This window comes from Conger conger, chromosome 4 (genome assembly GCF_963514075.1).
Source record: "Conger conger chromosome 4, fConCon1.1, whole genome shotgun sequence".
NCBI classification, from domain to species: Eukaryota; Metazoa; Chordata; class Actinopteri; order Anguilliformes; family Congridae; genus Conger; species Conger conger.
This window is the reverse complement of record NC_083763.1, coordinates 12,928,634-12,944,490: the sequence shown is the minus strand read 5'-3', so window position 1 is coordinate 12,944,490 and position 15,857 is coordinate 12,928,634. Positions and strand designations below refer to the sequence as shown.

The following is a 15,857-nucleotide window of genomic DNA, read 5'->3' as shown; positions in this document are numbered from 1 at the left end:
TTTGTGTGTGTGTGTGCGTGTGTATGTGTACGTGTGTGTGTATATGTGTGTGTGTGTGTATGTGTGTGTGCATGTAGGTGCGTGTGTGCACGTGTACTGTATGTATGTGCGTGTGTGTGTGTGCGTGTGTCTCAGGAACGCAGGTGGAACACATCACAGAGTTGGTTTATTTATTAGCTGGTAACTTTACAAAGACAAAGCAACTGGAACATTCCCGTGCAAGTGAACTCCTCTCATAAATGAAAAATGAAAGCAATGTGCAAAAAAACGCTGATTCAAATTCCAAGTTTTCCAGCAGTGGTATTTCCTTCATTGGAAAAGCGTGTTCTACGACTCTTTCTTCTATTTGGCTTTTGCCTTCTTTTTATAACAGGGGTCTCAAATTCCAGTCCTGGAGGGCCACAGTGTGTGTAGCAAGGTTTCGGTGTGGTTTTCATGCAGTCAGGAGCCAGTTTAGGTCTTGGAAACACATTTAACATATATGTCACTTCATAACATAGCGCAAGGTTGAAATGCCAGTCAAAATGCTCAGTAGCCAGATGGGTACCGTATGTTTCCACGATTTGTTTCGTCTGCTCTTTTGTCAGGGACGACCTTTACCGCGTGGAGCTGGACAATGTGGCGGGAGAGGAGATGTTCTACAGCAAGGTGAGACCTGAATGCCAGGGAGCTCCGTCCCCCACAGTGCGGCAAAAAGATTCTGTGTTAACAAGGGCTCTGCTCTTTCAATGAGACGTTTCCTCTCAGGTAGAAGATATCAACCTCTTTCCTGTCACCGCTTGCTTGACAAGCGAGATTTTCTTACTCCACTGGCAAATCTTGAAGGTCAAATCTGTAGTCAATCTTACTCACCTCTTTGGTAATTTTGTGACATACGTAATATTTGAAGTGTAAATAACAGAACTTTGCTTAAAAAAAAAAAGAGTGAGAACGAGGAAAAAAGTCATAACCCAACAGCGATGATAAAGGACTACATATATATTTGTTCAGATTGACTTCTTTTTTAGTCCTTTGCAGTGATGATGTATGTGTAACGGAAATGGCGTGGTTTTCAAGCGAGTGCACGTCTCACTCTTGTCCCCCCCCCCCCCCCCCCCCCGCAGAAACGCACCTGGGAATCGAATAAAAACGACATCAGGATCTGCCGGATGAAGGGCAAACGTGAGGTGAGCGTTGAGCCGCGCGCCAGAGAGCTAGCGACGGCGGTTTGCGGGTTTGAGTCCCTCGGTAAAGCCACTGGGGCCCTCACACAACTCCCAGCTGTATAAAGGGACTGTTTAAAAACACAGCAAGCTGCCCCGCTGAGACCAGCTGGGATTGGTTTAAGCTAGTTTAAGGTGGTTTTGACACTTTTTGGTAGCCGTAGCTCCTCTTGTGGCTCGTCAAAGCTGGTCTCTAGTTATACAAAGCTGGTTGTCAACGGGTGGACAAGCTGACTATAGAGCCGGGTCAGCAGGTGAACAGCTGAAAGTGTCAAAAACATATCTTAAGAACAGCTGGAATTTTCAGCAGGGTGTGTTGCTCTGAGAAACAGATTCAGCTCGTGACTAAATGTAATGTTATGGGAGAGGGATGGAGTCACTTCAGAATGCAGTCACCCAGATGACTTTTATAAAAGGATGGACGTTGACAACAAAGCAGTCAGTGTGATTAACTATGTTGTCACCTTTTAGCCTTGTGCTAAAATCCCTAACCCCCCCCCAATGCCCCCTGGCCAAATCCACCCACATTGATACTTCAGCTATCTGACACGCACCCAACCTAGCCCTCTCCTCCGACTTCAAACGCTTTCTTTCCCCCCGGCTCTTGGAAAAGGTAGGTTACTGAAAGGTGTCTGGTCTATGTGGGAGGGAGAGAGAGAGGCCAGGTTAATCCCCCCTGGGCGAAAATGACTCGTTTGGCACCGAAAAGTAACACCCGACACCGAATCTGTGTGAGACAGCGAGAGACAAAAGACACATGAAGGGGAGGGTGAAAGAGAGATGGGGGGGAACTCCGGCCCCTCCTGCCTGCTCCGGGGGCACCTGCATTAATCTGAAGGAGGAGAGATGTGCTGTGTTTTTCGTACGGCCCTGTTAATGCAGGGACCTGCCCTGGTCAGGGTGAGAGATAAGTGGGATGTCTGTTTGAGCTGGGCCTCACTAAAAGCCTCCTTCCTTTTTTCGGCAAGCAGTCACCTGCATCACCCTCCCCTCCCACCCCCCCTCCCCTTACCCCCCTCTACAAAAGTCCATCTCAGGTCCTGGAGTGATTTATTACACCCCAGGGTAATTGATTTTGTAATTAAATGTTTCTGGATGGTTGGTCATAATGAGCATGTTCTCATATAATTGGAAGGAGGAAAATTCAATATCATAATTCCAGGCCCGGCCCTCCAACTTTGTCCTCATAACCCGGAAAAAGTGGAGGCTTGTTGCTGGGCCGCGCGCGTGCGTGACTGCTCTCCCGGAGACTGTGTTTAATTCCGACCAGACGTTGCCGTGGGCGGCCTCTCCACCTCCGCAAACGCGCTCGTGACGAAGGGATGAAATCTGCATTCGTTTGTTTGTTTGCGTACGGGCGTAAGCCGGTTTGATTGATTGCGCGAACAGGAGGTTTTTTTTTAAAAAGCCTGAGATCTAGCGGGAAGGACGCTTTGGGTTTTGTGATGGAATATATACGGACGGAATGTGAAGGAATGAGCAATGGTGGACTGTGCGAGGTGGACTATCGAACTTTTCGAAGTGGAGCGCAGGAGTTTGTCATAGTCGGAGTGCAGGAAGACTTCCTCGCCACCCTCCGGCCGCTTGCCACACACACGTTCACACGCGCACTCGCTGATACTTTTATTCACGTCCGCATACCAGAATAACATCAAAGGACATCAACACTGGAGACACCCAGTGCAGAATAATGACATGGACACTTGCAGGTTCATTAGGGGCGCACGTACACGGACACACAGACACACAGCCCCCCCTAATAAACCCAACGAGGCGTGCGACGGAAAACTCGAGGTCCGTTTGAGCCTTGGCTCGCCTACTTTCAACCGCCCGGATAGAGTGCCGCTTGCTGCTCGCTGGGTAATTTGGTGCAGAGCCGCACCTGAACTAGGCCTGCTTGGCGCTTGCGCGCTGCGGCTTATCAGACCAGCGCTTCGGAAGCCTCTCTCCTCCTTCGCCCCATTGAGAAATTTAATAGAACTCCTCTCTTCTCGAGTCCGTTTAATAAGCCCCCGCTGAAATACGGCCGCTCTTCTGTATCTGCGGCCCGGCCTTTCATTTCTCGCTCTCCGTTACTTGGAAACAAAGTAATATCGGAAAACGCGCCGGACGCGACCTGACAAATGGGGACTGGGGAGCGAAGGGGGAAGAGGTAGAGGAGAGAGAGAGAGAGGGAGAGAGGAAGAGAGGGAGAGAGAGAGGAGAGAGGGAGAGAGAGAGGAAGAGAGAGAGAGAGAAAGAGAGGGTTAGCCAGGGCCCTGACCGCAGTGGGGGCTCCAGCTCGAGGTTTGAGCAGATGCGGCTCGCCCCTGGCGGAGACAGAGGCCCAGCGGGGTTTTCGGGGCAGGGAGGGGGCGAGAGGGGTTGGCGGTACACTTGTTCCAATCAACATCTGCCGCAGCGCTTACATCACCGAAACATCTGGCCGAGAGGTAGCATGAGAACACCCCGGTGTGTCCAGCAGTGGCCAGATCACCACCCTAATTCCCACACACACACTCACACACACACACACCACGCCACCCACCATGTCTGGCACTTCTTACTGTGGGTGATCTACTTAAACAGCCATTCCTCTACCTAGCCGGAGGCGACTGGATGGTTATTAGCGCGAGCTCTCTCTGGAGAATAATAATATTTAATTATTTTATTTGGCAGACGCTGACGTGAAGCCACGTTCAATAAATGAATACCAAAAGGTCATTGGAACGGATACAAACACAGGTCAGATGAAGTACAGTCCTCATAAAGTAACAACTATCCATAGCCAAGAACATCGAGTCCAGTCCGCAGAGCAGAGTCGGTAAAGTTATGGGCCTGACTCTGTCTTAGGTGAGGCAATGTTTACAAGAGATATAACAGAGAACTATAACATCAAGATGAAAACACCAGCGCAACATTATGACAGTAATAACTAATGGTAACATTATATGGAGTACAATGTTTGCTTCCCCAAAAAGTGTAAGATATCGAATACTGTGAAACAAAGGCCAGCGGGTAGGGCAGTGGACGGGAGAGTAGGACACGGCGGAGATGTTTGGGTTGTTGGCGTGGAGCCCCCATCGACACCCTAGGTAAAAAATAAACACGGAAATCCATACTCTAGGTTTTTGCGATACGTGCGTTTGCCTTCCCAAACTAAGGGTATGGATTGGCAAACCGAGCACGCGGTCTACAAAACTGAGGGTATGGACTGGTGGGTTTCCATGTTTTTTCTCGGGGTGACCGGGTGGGGGCTCCGTATGTTGGGGGTATCATGAGGTGCACAATTGGGGCTCGGGGTCATGTTGGGGAGATAGCGACGCCCACAGGTGGGGCTTCATGAGGACGGAGAGGGGCAGCAGGACCGAGGGGAGGGGAGGGCAGGGGTAAATACACAAACGGGGGGCCTACAATAGAGGCTACCAAGCTCCGCTTGGTGAAAGGGAAGAAAAGAGTCCCGGGAGAGGGGGATTGAGAAGGAGTGAAGGGAAGAGAGATAGAAGAACATATGGAGAGAGAAAGAGAGAGGCGGGGTGGGGTGGGGTGGGGTGGGATGGAGGGGCGGGGATCAGATAGGATTGATAAAATAAAGAACACAGCCATAACACGGCCATAAAGAGGGAGCGTAATCTCGCTGATCGGCAGGGGAGGCCTGGAATAATGCCGTCCGTTGGAAACGGAAGCGTGAATCCAAACATAACACCGCGCGGGCGATAAAAGAGATTTAGGAGGGGCGGCGTGGGAGGGACGGCGTTCCTGATGGTCACGCCGCGGACGCCCCGGCGTTGGAGCGGTGCCGGGAGGCTTCTCGGGGCGGGGGTGTAAATACGGGCGGGCGTTGCGTTTATGCGCCGGTGTTGGGTTTATGTGCTGGTGTTGGGTTTATGCGCTGGTTTTGGGTTTATGTGCTGGTGTTGGGTTTATGTTCTGGTGTTGGGTTTATGTGCCGGCGTTGGGTTTATGTGCCGGTGTTGGGTTTATGTGCCGGCGTTGGGTTTATGTGCCGGTGTTGGGTTTATGTGCTGGCGTTGGGTTTATGTGCCGGTGTTGGGTTTATGTGCCGGTGTTGGGTTTATGCGCTGGTGTTGGGTTTATGTGCTGGTGTTGGGTTTATGTGTTGGTGTTGGGTTTATGTGCTGGTGTTGGGTTTATGTGCTGGCGTTGGGTTTATGTGCTGGTGTTGGGTTTATGCGCCGGTGTTGGGTTTATGTGCCGGTGTTGGGTTTATGTGCTGGTGTTGGGTTTATGTGCCGGTGTTGGGTTTATGTGCTGGTGTTGGGTTTATGTGCCGGTGTTGGGTTTATGTGCTGGTGTTGGGTTTATGTGCCGGTGTTGGGTTTATGTGCCGGTGTTGGGTTTATGTGCCGGTGTTGGGTTTATGTGCTGGTGTTGGGTTTATGTGCCGGTGTTGGGTTTATGTGCCGGTGTTGGGTTTATGTGCCAGTGTTATGTGCCGGTGTTGGGTTTATGTGCCGGTGTTGCGTTTATGTGCCGGTGTTGGGTTTATGTGCCGGTGTTGGGTTTATGTGCCGGTGTTGGGTTTATGCGCCGGTGTTGGGTTTATGCGTTGGTGTTGGGTTTATGTGCTGGTGTTGGGTTTATGTGCTGGCGTTTGGTTTATGTGCTGGCGTTGGGTTTATGTGCCGGTGTTGGGTTTATGTGCTGCTGTTGGGTTTATGTGCCGGTGTTGGGTTTATGTGCCGGTGTTGGGTTTATGTGCTGGTGTTAGTGTGGGGTTGTTCTGGGCCCCTCGCCCGGGGCCCCTCGCACGGGGCCGGGGCCGGGGACTCGTTTCTCATTCTCGCGCTCGAAGGCCGTCCGGTCACACGCGCCACTGCCACTGCAAATCAGCCGTCAGAGAGATGCTGACGCGGGAAAACCAGGGCTACACGCTCACACACACACACACACACACACACACACACACACTGCTCATACACACACACACACACACACACACACAGACTCGCACACACACACACACACACAGACTCGCACACACACACACACACACAGACTCGCACACACACACACACACACACACACACACACACACAGACTCGCACACACACACACACACACAGACTCGCACACACACACACACACACACACACACACACACTGCTCATACACACACACACACACACACAGATAGACACTCACACACACACACACACACACACACACAGATAGACTTGCACACACACACACACTGCTCATACACGCGCATGCACACACATGTGCGCACACACCCACACACACACGGACATGCACACACACATACGCACGCACATACACACACACACACACAAACACACAGCTCATACACATGCGCACGCATGGACACACACACACACACACACACACACACACACACACACATGCCTTAGGTATGCTGTGCCTCTTTCCCTTTCCCTTTCCCCCCTCGTTCTCTCTCTCTCTCTCTCTCTCTCTCTCTCTCTCTACTCAGTTCTGGGTTCTCATTCACATTCACACGTCTTTGTAGTCTTCTATTCTTTGTAGTCTTTTTCCACACCATTCTCCCATCTCTCACCTTAGCTCATTTATCTCTTCCGCCATCTCTCTCTCTTTCACTCTTTCTCTCTTTCCCGCCCTCCCCCTGTGGTCCAGCGCAATGAGTTCTCACCTACACCTTTACGCACTCTCCTTTTTCAGCCTTTCTCTCTCTCCCTCCCTCCCTCCCTCTCCCTCCACTCTCTCGTTCACCAGAGAAATATGAGAGTCCCCTGGAGAGAAAGTGAGTGGGGTGAGTGGGTTGGTTGGGGGTGTGTGTGTGTGTGTGTGGGGGGGGGGGGGGGGTAACAGCATCTGGAATAACACCCCCCCCCCCCCCAGTGACATCAGCCCCCCTGCAGGTCAGCTGCCCACTGTACACTGCAGTGCTGTGGCTGCAGGGCAGTGTAATGGAGACGCTCACTGTGCAGCCGTGTGGGGGTGTGCTGGGTACAAAGAGAGGGAGAGTGCGTGTGTGTGTGCGTGTCTGTCTGGTGTGTGTGTGTGTGTGTGTGTGTGTGTGTGTGTGTGTCTGTCTGTCTGGTGTGTGTGTGTGTGTGTGTGTGTGTGTGTGTGTGTGTCTGGTGTGTGTGTGTGTGTGTGTGTTTATGTCTGTCTGGTGTGTGTGTGTGTGTGTTTGTGTCTGGTGTGTGTGTGTCTGTGCTAGTGTGTGTGTGTGTGTGTGTGTGTGTGTGTGTGTGTTTATGTCTGTCTGGTGTGTGTGTGTGTCTGTCTATTTGTGTTTACATGTCTGTGTTTGTGTCTGTCTATTTGTTTTTGCATGTCTGTGTTTGTGTCTATGCGTTTTTGTCTGTGTCTGTGTCTGCCTGTCAGTGTTTCTGTGTGTGTTTCTGTGTGGTGCGTATGTGTGTGTCTGCCTGTCTGTGTGTCTAAGTATGTCTGTGTTTGTGTGCGTGTCTCAGTCTGTCTGTGTTTGTGTATGTTGTGTGTGTCTGTGCTGGTGGGGCGCTGGCTGCACAGGGGAGGTACGCACAAGAATGTGGAACCTTGGGATGTTGTTACACGTGCTTTCAACTATATTTTTATAAGTATTTTTTCTTTTTTCTTCCCAAGTTAAAAGGCCCTCCCACCACTTCAACCGCATCCTTTCCGCCATTTTAATTCCTCCTCCGCCATTTGTGTGTGCGTGTCGTTTCAGGACGAGTGCCGGAACTTCATGAGGGTCCTCCTGAGCCGGCGCGGCGGCCTGTTTGTCTGCGGCACCAACGCGTTCAACCCCCTGTGCGCCAACTACACCGTGAGTTTACCGCTACCTCCGCGGACCGCCCACACGCTCTCCGCAGCAGGGGGGCTCCCAAACTTTCTCCCGCTGCGGCCCACTTAAAGAGCGAATGCGTTTCTGGGGACCCGACCGTCATTAAAACGTAGCCCGTGGGATTAGGCTGTTTTTTCCGCGCGGTAAAAAAAAAAACGCTCAGCGGCAGTTTAAATATGACAGATTATATATGAGAGAGGAGAGGCATCAATTCCCTGTCAGACTCTGATGGGAGTTTATTCACCGCGGTAAACATTTCACTTTGCCGCATCTGCGTACGCGCTCCGAACAGTCGTGTTTTTTTGTCAGGGTGCGGCGTTCGGTCTGTCTGGCGTGCATGTCAATGGCGAGCTTATGATGCAATAAGTCAGGTTTTTCCTGTCGTTTTCCCGACCAAACTCAACACCTACCTCGACCCACAAGCGGTCCCTTGACTTTGGGGACCACGGCTGTACACCTTCCGTCACCACTATATCAGATCTCAGAAAAGAAATCCTACCTTGGCGGCCCACTTGACGGAAAGCACTCTACAGCAATTACGAGTTTCTCCAGCGGAATACAGAACGATTTTTAAGGTCAGTACACAACAAGCGGGACCTTTTTTTAAATAAGCCCAACGACGCTGGTTTCTATTAGTTTCTAATTGGTCCTGTAGCATCGGGGTTAAGTCCGTACATGCAGCCGCTGTCACTAAAATGGGGTCAGTCCAGTAGAGAGTCTGGGAGCAGCGAGTCCCCAAATTAGTGTGCGCAACCAAATTAGCTTTCATTCTTCTCTCCGCTTGGTAAGTATATTGGCTCCAAGATAAACAGAGATGAGTAGGCAGGTTACAGCTCCAGCCTTTTCTGCCTCGACTCGACTATTACCTTTCGCTTTTTGCAATGCTATTATGTACAACTTCAGCTGGGTTTCGGCTTAACAAAGACCCAATTTCTGAACTTCATACCGAATCGTAAAACGAAGGCCTTCCCCCGGCTGAATCGGACAGTCGACGGGAAGCGAAACGGCGACGTAGCCTTGAGCGCTAAACGCGGCTAACGCGCCGGGCGGGTGTTTAGAACGCGACTTTAAAAAAAAATTAAAATTTTATCCTTGGGAGGAGAAAAAGTTTTTGAGAATGGAAACGTTTTCAGAAAAAGCCGGCGTGATATTCCCGTCTGTCACGTGGCGGGGAGAAGCAGCGGCGTGTCTGAACACTCGGCCCATTATCGCGAGGCGGCGAGGCGAGGCGGCACCTGCGAAGGTTTGGAGGTTTCGGAGCGCGTCGCGATTCTCGGGGGGGGGGGGGACGAGTCGGAGTGGAAGCTTATTTATAGCTGGTTCTCCGTAATGGCGTGACAGCTCCTCCTCGCTGCTTCGTTTCGGAGAGCCGGCTTTAAAGGTAAATATCCTAAGTGTTGGGGAGTTATTTGCCCGAATTGGAGTGCATCTGTGGGAGCGTGTAATTATAGCGTTTTTTTTCGGGGGTTTTTTTCGCCTGTCACAGCGTGAGCCCAGGTCTGGGTGCGAAGATGTACTTTGCTACAAGGAGACACACTGGAGGTGTGTGTATGTGTGTGCGCATGTTCATAGGTCCTCATTATTAGTTAAATGTGTGTGTGTACTTATGTGTGTGTGTGTCCTCCAGGAAGACACATTGGGTGTGTTTGTGTGTGTATGTCAGTAGGTCCTCATTATTAGTTAAATGTGTGTGTGTACTTATGTGTGTGTGTCCTCCAGGAAGACACACTGGGTGTGTTTGTGTGTGTATGTCAGTAGGTCCTCGTATTACATATTTTACTTATTTGCTAAACACTGGAGGTGTGTGTGTCCTCATATTAATAGCACAATACTGAAATGTGTATGTGTACTTGTTTGTTACAGGGAGACACATGGATGTGTGTGTATGTGTGTGTATCTCAGTAGGTCCTCATATTAATAGTGAAAGGTGTATTGGTACTTATTCGCTACGGTGAGACACATTGGATGTGTGTGTATCAGCAGGTCCTCATATTAATAGTGAAATGTGTATGTGTACTTGTTTGCTGCAGGGAGACACACTGGAGATGGTGGGAGAGGCGGTCAGTGGAATGGCACGGTGCCCTTACGATCCCAAACATGCAAATGTGGCCCTGTTTGCAGGTATGAAACACCAGTGTCTGCGTGCATCAGTGTTTTTCTTCTGTTGATGTACATTTTATCTCACTCACACGCTCACATACTCCTGGGATTCATGCATATTTTTATAAAAGCCACCTGTTATAGGGGAACTCCACTCCATAGTCATTATACGGGTTGCTCTCTCTTACCCTCACCTCTTATCTAAAAAAAGACCATTTGAAGTGATGATGTCATGGATATAATTCCCCCACTTATTATTCTTATCATTATTTAAAAGGAAACTTTAAACTTTAATTTGCCGTAATTGTATTTTATTGATCCCTCCACTGTAGGAAGATTAATGTTGCGGTTGCCTTCATATCGTTCCACACACTTTACAATACATTAGAGCGCATTCATTTTGCAGATGCGCTTTACAGCGTAAGGAGTCATGAGTGCAGTCACCTGATTTATATATTGCCGGACCTGACTAGTGAATGTACAGTGTACGCAGCATCACCAAAGTGCTAATGCATGCTAACTATCCTAGCCACATAGTCTGGCACTTAAAACATGCCTCTTTGAATCTGAAGATGTGTCAGAAGTACACTGAAAGTGCTGGTTGCCCTGGTGATAGGAAATGTGTCACTCCGGCAGATTTTACCAGGAGAGTACACAGATATTTAGAAGATTCATAAGCTGTAACCACATTAATGTTGTCCCAGTTTACAATCAAAAATTGATTTTTGGGTGACATTCCCCTTTAAATCAATTTAACGGATGTATTGAAACGAAGTATATTTTTTATATTTCACTGTGATTCTTTGGATCATGAAGTGTTGAATGACAATCGGGATGTGTGTCTTAGGTAACCGATAATTGCTTGTTTTTTAATTTGGCTTAATTTTTGTGATTTTCTCCATTCTCCATTCCAAGTCAGTGTTCTAGAACTCAATTGCTTTCAATTACCAGCAGTGATTGTTACATCACCATTAGAATGTTCAGTTGAGAACATTCTAATCACATTTGCAATCTGAAACCTAAAAGGGTTTGAGTATTGAGCTTGGGGAACTACACCAATACAACGTGTCGCTGTCATCGGTGTGTTTGTGGAAATGTGATTAAGTCGCGGTTAACGGCAGCGCGCTGACGTGGTGCCACTGTGCTTTATTTAGTCGATTCCGGAACGCGGCAGTTGCCATGGGACCAGACTCCCGCTAATCCTCAATGAACTGAAGTCGCTGTGTTTTTTTCTTCTCCCCCCCCCCCGCAGAGGGGAACCTGTTCACCGCCACCGTGACTGACTTCCTGGCCATCGACGCGGTGATCTATCGAAGTCTCGGGGACTACCCCGCCCTGCGCACCATCAAGCACGACTCCAAGTGGTTCAGAGGTGACTGACCCCGAATCGAAGTGGGCGCCTCGCCAACGCCAAACGGCCCGCGACCTTTCGCTTTACGACGCCGCTGCGGGTGCCGTCTGCGCCCGTTGTCGGGTTTTTACTGCCGAGGCTCGGTTTTGTTACGGGGATCGATATCTCTCCCCGGTGCTATTAGGTCCGCCGCTGAACGGCGTTCAGTACGTCTCCGTGCGTCAGTCTCGCTGACCGGGTCTGTGTCTGTGTCTGTCAGGAACGATGCCGAGCCTGCGTGTGCGCGCCATCTGTTCTGCTGGTCCCTTTGTCCGTTCCTCTGCCAGTGCCCTGTCTCTGTAGCAGCGGCATGTCCTCAAGCTATTTTAAAGGGGGCAATTTGTGCACAATATCGCACAAGGGGGCACATCTATGAATAAACCAGTTTGACATTTGTGCGGTTGCCCCACCCCACCCCACCTCCTCGGTCTGAAATGCAACAAAAACAATTCTGTAAGCCAAGTTAAATAGATAGATAACTATGCTTGCCTTTTGCGTGTGGTGCTACTTTGGGTAAAAGGCAACATAAAACTGAAAGTGCCTGATATTTATGTTTACCAGGGAGAAGTAGGCCTGTATCGCACACAAGCAATTCTGTAATGGCGTTTTTACAATAGACAAAGCCATGTCAGGCAAGGACAGTGACATTGCTTATTCCATTTCGCACAATAAATGTTCCAATTTCCCTCATGAACTCACAATGCAGCTCCAGTATCTTCTATTAGCAAGGATTTAGTCAAAGGGCAGATTCAGTAAAGTATTTATAAAAGAAATTGGCAGTGAAAGTGGCAAATAAGGTTGTTTTATATGTAAAAATGTTGTAACCTTTTACTTGCTTTATTCAGAAATGTTGCAGCTTTTGTTAAAAATAATGCATGTAAATCTTAGGAAGCATTAACCGGTAATATTTGAGGAACTTCATTCATGGGTACTATTAGCTCTGGCGGTAAGAGCAGTTGTCTGGCAGTCGGAGGGTTGCTGGTTCAATTCCATCCTGGGTGTGTCAAAGTGTCCTTGAGAAAGATGCCTAACCCCCAAAATGCTCCTGACGAGCTGGTTGGTGGCTTGCATGGCAGCCAATTGCCGTTGGTGTGTGAGTGTGTGTATGAATGGGTGAATGAGAAGCATCAATTGCACGGTACTTTGGATAAAGGCGCTATATAAATGCAGACCATTTACCATTTCCATGGAAAATCGACTCCGGCTCTTTTCACGCAGGCTGCTGAAGAAGGCAACGTGGAAAATGCCGGAACGTTAAAGAGTTAAGATGCGTGTGTGCGAAGAGACTGTAGCCGTTCTGAGGCAGTGTGATTGACAACCTGATGACCTATCATTTCTCAGGGACAGTAGAGTGGCACCTGTGGTGGCCAATCAAATTTTCCTGCACACGCCCCTGCTCTGTACCCTGTTCTAGGGTGTTGGTTGCTGCAGTTTGTCCGTGCGTTTGTCGCCGTCCACATCTCTGTCTGCTTCTGCACGTGACACCGACAGGCAGGTTAGGAGCACTGCTGCCTTAGCCTTAACCAGCGAACCGGCCCCAGAACTGGAGTTGGTCCCCGGGCGCTGAACTGTGGCTGCCCACTGCTCCTAAGTAGCTAGGCTGGCTTAAATGCAGAGGACAAATGACCGCACTGGGTTTGATAAATGCCATCCTCTCTCTGTTTCATCCTGCAGAGCCCTACTTTGTCAGTGCTGTGGAGTGGGGGCCTCACATATACTTCTTCTTCAGAGAGATAGCGATGGAGTTCAACTACCTGGAGAAGGTAAACACACAGAAAGAGGGCTCGTGTTAAAACCCATGTAATAAGCTGCCATTATTCAAATGCCAATCATTCTCATTTGCATATTAGGTCTAATTACTTTTTTGTGTTTGTGCAGCTTGGAAGCGCTCTAATTTAATAATCGCGGACCGAAGAAATGCCTTGTGGTTAAATTTGATGCTAATTTTTATAGTAAAATAAATATTATGAATTTTCTGGCAACATCTCATATTTCACAGTCAACCGAATTATAGGACAAAGAGGAGAAGGACCTTTTCTATCCGGCAAATTATGAATTAGTATTTGAGGAAAAAAAAGTGTGCTTGTGCTTGTATCTTAGGGAGCATTGGTAGATCTGCAAGTAAACAGATAGACTGTTGCCATGGTAGTTGGTCAGATTTTTATTTTTATACTTAAAGTTTCATGAGTTACTAACAATAGGTTATTGTACTGCGATAAATATTGACTATGAAACCTTGCTTATTATTAATACATGCCTTTTTGGCATAGTTATGAGAAAATTTACCAACTGCAGTAATTTCTAAAGACTGAAAGTTTTGAAGAAAGAAGAGTTTTTGGATCAGTAAATACCTCTGTGTGTGTTTGTTATGAGCGGAAATGCTTGTGCATTTTAAGCAGCGCTGCACCATTACCTCAGAGAAAGACTGTGCGACTCACCATGTTCTTTCTGTTCTTTGTGTACGTGTGTATGCTTGCACGTGTGTGTACGTATGTGTGCGTGTGTGTATGCGTGTGTATGCGTGTGTATGCGTGTGTCTGCGTGTGTCTGCGTGTGTCTGCGTGTGTATGCGTGTGTCTGCGTGTGTCTGTGTGTCTGCGTGTGTCTGCGTGTGTCTGCGTGTGTCTGCGTGTGTCTGTGTGTGTATGTGTGTGTATGCGTGTGTCTGTGTGTGTCTGTGTGTGTCTGCGTGTGTCTGTGTGTGTATGCGTGTGTCTGCGTGTGTCTGTGTGTGTCTGTGTGTGTCTGCGTGTGTCTGCGTGTGTCTGCGTGTGTCTGTGTGTGTATGCGTGTGTCTGCGTGTGTCTGTGTGTGTCTGCGTGTGTCTGCGTGTGTCTGCGTGTGTCTGCGTGTGTCCGCGTGTGTCCGCGTGTGCTGGTTCAGGTGATGGTGTCACGTGTGGCCCGCGTGTGTAAGCGGGACCTGGGCGGGTCGCAGCGGGTTCTGGAGAAGCAGTGGACCTCCTTCCTGAAGGCCCGGCTGAACTGCTCCGTCCCGGGAGACTCCCACTTCTACTTCAACCAGCTGCACTCCACCAGCCCCATCCTGAGCATGCACGGCCGGGACATCATCCTGGGGGTCTTCTCCACGCCCGCCAACAGGTACGGACCGCCCAAACACACGTCTCCGCGCCCGCCGACAGGTACAGACCGCCCAAACACACGTCTCCACGCCCGCCAACGGGTACAGACCGCCCAAACACACGTCTCCACGCCCGCCGACAGGTACAGACCGCCCAAACACCCGTCTCCACGCCCGCCGACAGGTACAGACCGCCCAAACACACGTCTCCACGCCCCCCGACAGGTACAGACCGCCCAAACACACGTCTCCACGCCTGCCGACAGGTACAGACCGCCCAAACACCCGTCTCCACGCCCGCTAACAGGTACAGACCGCCCAAACACACGTCTCCACGCCAACAGGTACAGACCGCCCAAACGCACGTCTCCATGCCAACAGGTACAGACCGCCCAAACACACGTCTCCACGCCCGCCAACAGGTACAGACCAACCCGAACACAGCATCACTCTTCCTGGTTTAGTCTCTAAAACGCCCACAGAAACGTTCACAAAGTAGTGACGTAGGTTTCTTAAGAGCCGGGATGTAAGTCCCTATTCCTGCCCCCAGAGCCCAATTCCCCCTCCCCCTCCGCCTCTTGTGGTCAGCTCTCAGTGTTGGCATTTAGCAACATCATCTCATAATGAATACACATGAATACACACCATGTTACTGTCCAGCAGGGGGGCGGGCAGGAACATGGCTCCCCACCGGTCTAGCGGGGGGCACGTTGTGGCGGGGTCAGGGACTCGGGAATAAAGAAGAAAGGAGCGGTTTGAGATGAAACGTGGCGAGTGCTCAGCTGTTTCTCTGATTTCGAGGAGGGCCAGAAAAAGGCTTTCAGGAGCTGAGCTGGGGGCAAGGACGGAGAGATAAGAACAGCGATTGTAGAGGAATGAAAGGCTGGATGCTCACTGTACTGCACTGCACTGGTATTGCACTGCACTGGTACTGCACTGTACAGCACTGCACTGCACTACACTGTACTGTATTGTACTGTACTGGAACTGCACTGTATTGCATTTCACTGTACTGTATTGTACTGCACTGTACTGCACTACACTGCACTGTATTGTACTGCACTGCACTGGTACTGCGCTGTACTACACTGTACTGTACTTACTGTACTGTACGGGGGACAGGGTGAGGCGGAGAAGGATGGAGGGGTGGATGATAAGCAGCGAAACTGGCAGAGAGGAGGGAGATCTGAGAGAAAGGGAGGAGGAGAGGGGGAGTGGGGGGAGGCGGAGAGAACAGACAAGAGCTCTTCTCAGCGGAGGACCTGCATGGAGGGGAGGGGAGGTGGCACGAGAGAGGGAGCGCGTGCGCGGA

The 15,857-nt window shown here is 49.9% G+C and overlaps 1 protein-coding gene across 2 annotated transcripts in view; it reads left to right on the top strand.

The window, feature by feature from the left end:
* Window positions 1–15,857, top strand: part of sema6bb (sema domain, transmembrane domain (TM), and cytoplasmic domain, (semaphorin) 6Bb) — a 121,541-nt gene that overhangs the window by 67,539 nt on the left and 38,145 nt on the right. For both annotated transcript variants that reach the window (XM_061238723.1, XM_061238724.1), the window contains 7 exons: window positions 588–648; window positions 1,104–1,166; window positions 7,858–7,956; window positions 10,005–10,095; window positions 11,327–11,446; window positions 13,139–13,227; window positions 14,348–14,565. In XM_061238723.1, the coding sequence (XP_061094707.1) occupies window positions 588–648; window positions 1,104–1,166; window positions 7,858–7,956; window positions 10,005–10,095; window positions 11,327–11,446; window positions 13,139–13,227; window positions 14,348–14,565 (741 nt within the window). The remainder of the gene's footprint in view (window positions 1–587; window positions 649–1,103; window positions 1,167–7,857; window positions 7,957–10,004; window positions 10,096–11,326; window positions 11,447–13,138; window positions 13,228–14,347; window positions 14,566–15,857) is intronic.